The sequence below is a fragment of the Chionomys nivalis genome, chromosome 14 (assembly GCF_950005125.1).
Source record: "Chionomys nivalis chromosome 14, mChiNiv1.1, whole genome shotgun sequence".
NCBI classification, from domain to species: Eukaryota; Metazoa; Chordata; class Mammalia; order Rodentia; family Cricetidae; genus Chionomys; species Chionomys nivalis.
In genome coordinates this window covers 39036455-39045859 of record NC_080099.1, presented here as the reverse complement: position 1 = coordinate 39045859, position 9405 = coordinate 39036455, and the positions used below count along the sequence as shown (strand labels likewise).

At 40.0% G+C, this 9405-nt stretch overlaps 1 protein-coding gene across 1 annotated transcript; it reads right to left on the bottom strand.

Annotated features, from left to right (window-relative positions):
• Positions 1–1247: 1247 nt before the first annotated feature.
• On the bottom strand, positions 1248–7079 carry Spink1 (serine peptidase inhibitor Kazal type 1). Its single transcript, XM_057789230.1, has 4 exons — positions 6984–7079; positions 5225–5256; positions 4305–4411; positions 1248–1352 (listed from the first exon to the last, which is right to left on the bottom strand). The coding sequence occupies exons 1-4, from the start codon at positions 7033–7035 to the stop codon at positions 1307–1309; spliced, it is 237 nt and encodes a 78-aa protein (XP_057645213.1). The 5' UTR covers positions 7036–7079; the 3' UTR covers positions 1248–1306.
• Positions 7080–9405: the final 2326 nt, after the last annotated feature.

The window sequence follows — 9405 nt, the reverse complement described above, 5'->3', positions numbered from 1 at the left end:
ATCTCATGTTCATAGTCCTGAACCAACCCTTTTGAAGTGTAACCACCAGACATGGACATAGAATCCACGTGCCTTCTGATAGACACAGGAGGCAGAGCCATCAATAATATATGATTTGAGATTAATTTATCATTATATACATTTAAAAACACACAAATCAATTTTTTATCCCTTGTGAACTTGCAGACGAGTCTAACTAAACATAGCAACGTAAAACATTCAATGATTAAATTCATTTTCCTATAACAGACTTCTTTAATGTTTGGTGCCCTTCAAATGTCCTCTAGCATCACAGCAAGGATGCTGGAAGCCATCTTGCATCCATAACTTGAGTTAGCAAGGTATTTAGTGAGAGCTGTCAGGCTGCTTCAGCTGAGTCAGTTACTAGAGTACAGCACCCTCTAGTGGCCAGAGTTCAGTTTCGAGGTAGGAATGTCGGTACATCACCAGAAATAGGTCGACTTCTCTAGTGTAGAGAACTTCACCTTGGGTATTTTCAGCTCAGTGGCTGACCCTTTGCCCAGTGTACTACAGAGCCTGACACAGCTCCGCTGTGTTTGCTTTCTATTACCTCTCCATCTTAGACTTTTTAGAAACTCAGAATCTCAAACTGCTTCTCCTTTTATTTTTGTTAAGTAGTTGTAGATATGTCCCTCTTGGGAACACTTCCTTGTTTCTACTTTATTTACTATTATTGAATATAGACACAGAAGATCTTAAGGGGATATTACCGAGAATTCCTACTGAAGAAAGTCAAGGCACAATCCATGCGAGGTGACTGTGGTTCAGGGCAGGAGCACTGACCTTAGCGTCAGCCCCGATTTGAAAGAGCAGCCCTGCAGCCTGTTTGCTGTGGTGTGATGTCAGGCAACTTTACTCTTTCCTAAGTTTCCTCACAGGACGAGAGTAACCCTGAAAAGTTATAGTGGCTCACAAAGAAGCAATGTGAGCCACACAAAACGTTCACAGTCATTTCCTTGTTAGCCAGCCCCCTATCTGCTTATCAGAATACTTCCTGGGCATGGCATGGGATACTGTCTTCGTTCTGATCCAAACTCTACTCATTACGCTTGTTTGGCTCAACTGTGTATTGTCATTATCTGTAATGTCTGGTTTTACAAGCACAATGAACTACCTGGCGAAGCTTAGTCTAGTCTGGGTCTTTCCCATGTTCCCTGTCCTCAAGGTATTCACCCATTCTTTGAGAAGAAAGCTTCGGGAACAAGGTATTTATTTTTTGTGTTTATTCAATAGACAGGCTAGTCAAGCATCATGGTAGTCTTAGCAGAGTTCAAGATCTTGACTTTCAGCAAGGTCCATATTTTTTGATGAGGACAGGAACCTGGCGGGCCCTGTAGAAGAAAGGAAGAAAACAGGATATGGTCAGCTTGCATTTTATTGGCACACATAAGTGACCATGAGAGAACGACAATGAAACTTCAAAAAATCACTTTTTAACAAGAGAAGCATATGATTTATTCCCAGTTTTCTCTTTCCCCAATTCATTTATTCACCTACTTATTCAATGGATATTTGCTGCTTGCTATTATATTCACAAGGGTTACAACAGAATAGAAAAGTGCCTATCATTGCTGTTTAGAGACCTATGGGGAGGCACTGGGAACCCTTGAAATTAATCTCAAATTCAGCCCTGCTTTTTTTACTGCTGATGCTGAATACTAAGTGATCATACAGAAATCTTAGCTGGTACTCAGGCTACAGCAGGTCCTTCTAATTGTTCAACATTTTATCTTAGATGATGGGGGTTGAATCTGTCAGGCCATCTTGAGTCTCATAAGAGCAGCCAATACTAAGGCCTTCCTCTTAAGATAGTATCTTCTCTACCCTTCCTGTGTTACCTTTATGGAGCCAGATCTAAATGCTCCTCAGTCCTGTTAGTTACAACCTTGTTCCTTAGTTACAAGAATGTTTCTAGAGTTGTCTCTCTAGCCATTGCTTTCTTGATCACACTGGCAAGACACATTTTTTTTTTATTTCTCTATTGTTGGAGAAGATGTGGTTCTCTTCATTTTCACATGGACATTTTCTGGACCCATTGTTTCTTCATTTTGCCTTTAACATCAACTTAGGATGGTGCCAGTTTCAAAGTCACTTCCATAAGCCTGGCATTTACAGATGTGCTATTCATTGAGGATCGTTCTGCTATTAGCCATATAAGGTTATTAACACTTAAAAGTTTAACAGTATAAAATCTTCAGATTCTCAATATACTGTTGGTGCTTCAGAGCCAATGACCAGCACAGGTGGCCAGTGGCTATGGATTGGCCAGCACAGACATAAGACATTTCTAGCACCACAGAAAGTTCTGTCATCATTGCTTGATTAGGAAAGAATTGTCAGCTGAGAAAGCATAGAAGACATATAATGTCCTGACTTGACATACCTGGCAGGCACCTGATACACATGGACCTATCATAGCAAAGGCCTGTCTGCTGTTTTCTGAGCATCTCAAATTCCAATATTTAGAGTCAGCATCTGCCTCTAGTAAGAGTTACCACACAGGTCATTTTTGAACTTCAAAAAACTTCCATTTTTAGTTAAAATATAATTGCATCACTTTTTTCTCCCTTTTCTTTCTCTAATCCTTCCCAAGCCCCCTCTGTCCAAACCCTCATTACCCATTCACTTTTTAATTGATAGCCTCTTTTTCTTTGATTATTATTCCTTGTGTGTGTGTGTGTGTGTGTGCATGTATACAAATAGATAGATATATCCAGCTGAGCCCATTTTTGTTGTTTATATGTGTGACTTTTAATGAGCAGTCAAAGCAAAAGCACTACAGAAACCTTAGAACATCGTTTACATTTGAGAAAGACAAGCCTATCTTGAGACATAAGTGCTATTTCTGAACACAGGGTGAAATGTTGTGCTTTCAGGGAGCTGGCTGTGCCTCTTGCATTTACCCGTAATTGAAAGAATACAAAGAGCAAATTGCAATCCGTAGATTTAAAGGTCAAAGGAGAGCATGTTCAGCATTTCGCTCATATTTTCCGAATGCTTCGCTCTAAATAGAGGCCTTTAGACTTTAGAGCTTACACTTGGAGATTTCACAAGTCTCAAGGGTGTTGTGGGGTTTTCCTCCTCCCCGTGGATGGAAATAATGATGCTTGACCTTAGTGTCAACAACATAGGTCATGAGAAAATTAACAAGTGGTTCCTCCTGTTCCTCCCCTAACATCTGAGCTGGGGCCTCAACCTGTGTAGCGAAAGAGCAGACTGGCTTAGAACTCAGGTTTCTTCTACCTTGGCCTGCGGTGTGGGGGTGGCAGGCATGTGCTGTCATTTCTGGCATCTTTTACACACTGGAAGCACACTTACCATAAAGCTGACTGCCTAGTGTTTGGGGTCTAAAATGTTTACACTCCTAGACAAACTCGGAGAGTTTTCTGAAATCATTTAGAGCCATCCCAGAAGAGAATTCACATTATAGAGAAGAGATTCATGCAGAGGACAGATGACAGTTCACGTGAGCCAGAACTGAAGTCTTTAACATGGAGTCAGTTCTAGAATATCCAAGTATTTCCTGTCACATCCGGGGTCCCAACTGTTTGGTTGGACCTCAGAGCATCATTTAAATAGCATCCTCTTCAGTAAACCTTTCTTGGACCTTTCAGTTAGAAAACATCCTCATCTTTGCTTCGGTCACATGGCACTTTATACACTACTTGCTGTTGATTGCCACAGCTGAGAAGTTGTTGCATGTGCTCATGAAGTGGGCTTGCTGTTGTATGCTTTGTTTGTTTCTGTCACAAGTGCATGGGAAAGAGGGAGGGTCTAGCATAATGACTGGCACATGGTTCTAACTGCTCGGTCATAACATAAGAAAACAAACTGTGACACATTTGTTTGTCCCAGTTTACCGACTCTGATTCCTGTTCCCCAACCTTAATCGCATGATAAAATTAAATTACATTGAGGCTAGATCTCATTCCCATAATTATAAATGTTATAAAATACATTTCAGTTCACTAAAACCTGTATAATTTACATTTGTTGATTTTGGGGGAACATTGAAAAATGTAATTTTAACTATTGTCAAGAATTATTTTTTCAGATCAAAAATATTTTGTATGTTTAGGCATTTTGAAAATCTAGACTATTAGCTGTATTGCTAAGAAAATTAGAGCTTTTATCATCCTATCAATTTTGAAAGCATATTATACCAAATTTATGAAAAGAAAGATTTATTTATTTACCTAGGCTTCAAGAGGATAATAACATTTGTAAAATTCTAACGGTAAGAAAGTTAAGATAAATACTTATAAACTAGATTTTATCCTCACCTGTTTTCAAAGCACAGACTGCATTCATTGGCGTAAGTAACTCCATCCGCCCCACACACAGGGTCATAATTCCTGGGACATCCCATAGTTGCACCATTGCAATTGGCCTAAACAGAATTAAGAACAGTCATTTTTTTTTATCATTTCTAAATGTTTGATCTCATAATAAAATATTACATTTTTTTAAAAAATGTCTTTTTTCAATTAGGATCATGATGCTGAATGTTTTACAAGAAAACAATAATAACAACAATGAAAGAAATCTGCCCTGGAATACGAAAACCTGACTTAAACTCAAGTTATGGCCATTTCCTCATTATATGCCATCACGGGTCCACTAACTCCTCCCTTGATCTCAGTCACTTCATTGACAAATTAGGATAATGTCAGTTCCCAACTTGGGTCATGGTGTTGTGGGGAGGTTTGATATGAGAAGGCAGACAACACTCAAGCCCCCGGTTCCTGGTGTGCTGACTTCCGTAGGGCCAGCTGCTAGCAGGATAGTCTTCCTTGCCGATTAGCATGAGACTATTTTCATAGTGCACTGCCCTTCCGTAAACGCATTATTCTATTGGGAAAGTCCCACCCCTTAATCGAAACCATCAATTATCCATTCATTGATCTACCCCATAACTGTCTTGTAAAGTTGTTATTCACTCTCCCTCAAGGGAAGAGCCACGTAGTGATGAATCGAGTTAAAGTCATATCATCTGGTGATTCCTGGACCCTGGATTCCAGCTCCTGGGTGCTACAACATCACCTCCTCTTTTCAGGACATCGACCACCAGCTCTGTTTTGCTGACATTCATTCTTCATGGATCAATACTTGGGGACCCTTCTTTCACCTCTCTAACAGCTTGTATAGGAAATTAGACAATTAAGAAACTATAAATTATAAGAAATTATAAAATTCTCTTTACCTGTTTTCCCACTAAGTTAGCTGTAGTGTTACCTAGAAAATACAAACATGTCAACTTGGATCCCAGATAAAGAAGCCAGAGCTATTCTATTCTTATTTACCAAAGAATACAGTTTTCTAGTGACTTCTCTGCTTCCACCATTCACTGCCCATCTCTTTACTTCCACAGACTTTCAAGGACACTGGATCGATTTTCTCCACTCTCTGCTTGCTAAGATCTTGCTTAGAATTAAGTAAGATTTTGACTGTTATGGAGCATTTAAAAAAAATTGATCCACTTGCTTGAGAATAGAAATTCTGTACTCAGAGTTTGAAGTGTTTTTGTGCTAATCATTCCGTCACTCTCTGGATGCCCATCAGTGTTCTCTCTGCGTCCACTAGAGCCTTCTTCTCAGTCAGTGAGTTATAAATATCCGCACCTCTGGGCATGGATGGCAGGATGGGAAATAGGCATCAGGTCTTGGGTTGTAATTAAATTCCTTTTGTAAATAGTGTTGGAAATGGGGCTCTTCTGCCAGCTCAGCATTAGTTCTCAAAGAGCTTTTTCCCACAGGTGCCTTACACTGACTGACTCAAGGTCCAAATTGTCTACTATGTATTCACATCGTGCAGAAGACTCCATTCTTCAGAAGGCAAGTCCTTCTGACATCAAGGCATATGATGCTTATACATATATGTAACAATAATGAAAGTAAACTGAATTGGAAAGAGGGCGAGGAGGTATACAGGACGGTTTGGAAGTAGGAAAGGGAAGGGGATAATGATATAGTTATATTCTCCAAAAGTTATTTTTACAAAAGCAGATGTGAATGTAGACTTGCATTCCAGAGAAAGGAATCTAATCTGACAGCCCCCACAGGAGAAATGTTCCCCAAACTTAATTGTCAGCCAATGATCTCTAAGGGAATGAAAAAGATCTCTGGGATTCATCAGAGAAGATGAGGCTGCTGGGGTCCCTTTAGATCCAGAATGTAAATGAGCCTAGACATTGATGAGCAGGGGCTCATTACAGGCATCTAGTTGTATTAATTATTAGGCTTGAGGTGCAACAAAGGACTCTTTTCTTCCATAAATATTTATCTAAAACAGTAAGCAGTGGTCTTCCCTTTCTTAGCTAAACACAGACGTGGTTCTAGTCGAAAGCTCTGTCTGATCAGCAGGAAGGTGAAAGTATTCAACAATGCCAGTTACAAAACCGAAACCCATCTCAACCAGGATCATTTCCCAACATTCTCATGGTGACTATGAGGATTCCTTCATCTGTTCAAACAGGATATTTTCTTTCTTAACTGCCTACAGACCAAACATAAAACTTTTAATCATTCAAACTATGACTTTTATGCAAAGTAACCGGCAGTTGTTGTTTTCCATTTTATGCAAGTTCATGAGAATTTCAATTTTGTAAATTGGCCTTACAGAGCCTAGTAGCCACTTACAGAGTTAGAAGAGTGTTTTAGATGGAAACCCCTTCTTCTCTTCCACATCCCTAACAAAGTAGCAGCCTTGTCTTTCGATCAGGCCATGGACTATCTCTGGGCACGTCTTCCCAGAGATCCTCTCCTCATTTATGTTAAAAATGGCTTCTTTCCGTAATTGACACTAGAAATGCTTCTTTTTCATATTGACTCCATTGATTTTATTTCAACTCATTGACACTAGTGAGCTAACACCAGACTACCTAAATTTCCAGGAGATATACTCATTAAAGCCACAGATGAAAATTCTTTACTAATTTTGGAAGAATATGCAAACACACCTACCTGCTAAACTGAGCAGGACCAAGGCACTAAGAAAGATAATCGCCACCTTCATGGTTGCAGAAGCAGGTGCAAAGGCCCGGAGAACTCTGTGCTGTGCTTTTCTTCAGAAACTGAGACAGGTCTTATAGACAGATGGTAACACAGGCTCCACCCACTCTGCTGTTATCCTTGGTTACTGATTGACTATGTGAGGCCTCTAAGCTGGGGAAATGTTATCTGAGTCAGAAACGGGGCAGGAAAGGCTAGACTTAAAATTCTGCCAGGAAAAGCTAGTTAGCTTGATTCCTGACATTCTCTTAGGTTTTGAGAAATCCTCCCCCCTTTCCCGAGCCCTGGTTTTCTTATCTGTAGGTGAAATCAAAGGTCCTGTCTCCTCTGAATGGATAGGCTCAAAGACACTTTCCTTTCTTTCCTTTCTTCCATTCCTGTGTTTTGTTTTCCCCATTTCTCCATCACTGTACATCCATTAAGACTTGATAGACTGCTGGCAGTGTGGGGTAAAAGATAAAGAGGGCTCAGTCCCCTGTCTCTCTGTCTCCAGTTTGGTCTCTCCGTCTCTGTCTCTACCTCTACCTCTGTCTCTCTCTTCATCACTGTCTCTGTTCTATGTCCCAGTTCCCTGTCCTGGGGCTTTGAGTGCTTACTAGAGTAGTTGCAGGCATTTAGATAATTGGTTCACTTTCTGATTGCTTCGATTTATGCATTTGAAAATTGATATCATAGTAATAACTAACTCACAGGATTGATCCTGCATTATCTGCTATGTACTGAGCGTCCGCCATGCAGGGTGTTATGTCTGTATTTTCTTCCATGTTTCTGCCTGTCTCATGAGTAGAGATACTCATCACTTTGCTTCAGACTATCTTTTCCAGGGTGTTTGTACAGCAAGCAGTCTTGACAAATGAAGTAATGTCTCCCTTTGCCACAAAGGGTAAGTTTTCTTCTGTCTAGAATAATAAAGAACATATTTTAGAGCAGCACTAATGTGGGGTTACTGCTCTCTTAAAATGAGCTGGACTTTTATTTAAAAAAAAAAAAAAACAAGTTTGGTGTCCTTTTCTCACAGCCCTGGACACTTTCTGCATAGATGTCATATGGTTCTGCTTACATCATCTTTAGGAAATTGGAGTTTAATACAAATATTTATACTTTAGCTATTGTTACAAAATAATTAAGTCATTTGTCTGACCTCAGTACCTGACTTATGTCAACATTCCCAAATGGTGACTGACTAATGTTTCAATTAACCAGTAGCATAACCGTTCAGATGCTAAACATTCTCCAAGTCTTCAGAACCATTAAACACTACCCGTCTTTTGAGACATACCAGTGGATAAAAAAGATGTGGAACTCTATGTTTCATGGAGCTTCCATATGTTTTAGTTGAGGGAGATATAAAATAGGCAAAAATAAAAGGTTATAAAAATCAGATTATGATAAATATATGGAAAGGATTAGAGAGACGTTCATGAAAGGTAAGGCTATTTATGAGAAAGTGGTGAGAATAGGCATTGATGAATAGGTGGCAAACAAACAGTAGGAAGCAAGGAGTTAACTATGGGCAAGTCTATGAGTATCCATCCCAGGCAGGGAAAATGGTCAGGGCTAGGTTCTGAGCATGACAGTTCATTTTGAGGGAAGTGAGAGAGGACAGTGGGGTGGGATGTGAAGGAAACAGTAAGGGCCTGAGTCATGAAGGGGCATGCAGGACATTGTGAAGGTATTGGTTTTCATGAATGAGAAAATTTGGGGATATGAAATTTGATATCTCCCTCAGGACATCCTATAGACATTTCAAATATGGCATGCCCTGTGCTACATTTTAATCACTTAGCACCCTTAAATATTTTTCTTCATTCTCATCCCTATTTCTTTTTATTTCAAAGTAATTGCTCTAACCAAAACCTTACTATTAATCTTGATGGTTCTTTACCAATTACCAACATCTGCAATTTTATCTCACCATTATCTCTCTCTGTCTCTCTCCTTGTCTCTCTCTTTGTTTCTCTCTCTCCCTCCCCCCCTCTCTGTTTCTCTCTCTCTCTCTCTGTTTCTCTCTCTCTCTCTGTTTCTCTCTCTCTCTCTGTTTCTCTCTCTCTCTGTTTCTCTCTCTCTCTCTCTCTCTCTCTCTGTTTCTCTCTCTCTCTCTTTCTTTCTCTGTCTCTCATGCCCAACGTTTAGTCATGTTTAAGATTGCTCCTTAGACGACAGCATGTCATCCACTTGCACCAGTTCCACTAGGTGCCTTCCCAGTGTCCTCTTTCTCCAGAGCTCTTCACATGTAACAGTCTCTACGGAATGCAGCTATGGTCCTAATTCTCTCCAGTCGTTCATTCTTTGAGATCTCTGGGATGGATGTAGACTTCTTTCTACTTCTCTTGCTTTATCTCTAGGTGGCATCCTTCTTAATCCCTCAGCCATG

What these genes read in the sequence shown, in the direction of transcription:
- Spink1 (XM_057789230.1), bottom strand. Translation starts at nt 7,035, where the DNA reads ATGAAGGTGGCGATTATCTTTCTTAGTGCCTTGGTCCTGCTCAGTTTA. An exon ending in CTAACTTAGTGGGAAAACAG is followed by an intron (nt 4,412 to 5,224) that starts GTAAAGAGAATT and finishes AATTCTGTTTAG; the next exon opens with GCCAATTGCAATGGTGCAAC. An exon ending in AGTCTGTGCTTTGAAAACAG is followed by an intron (nt 1,353 to 4,304) that starts GTGAGGATAAAA and finishes TTTCTTCTACAG; the next exon opens with GGCCCGCCAGGTTCCTGTCC.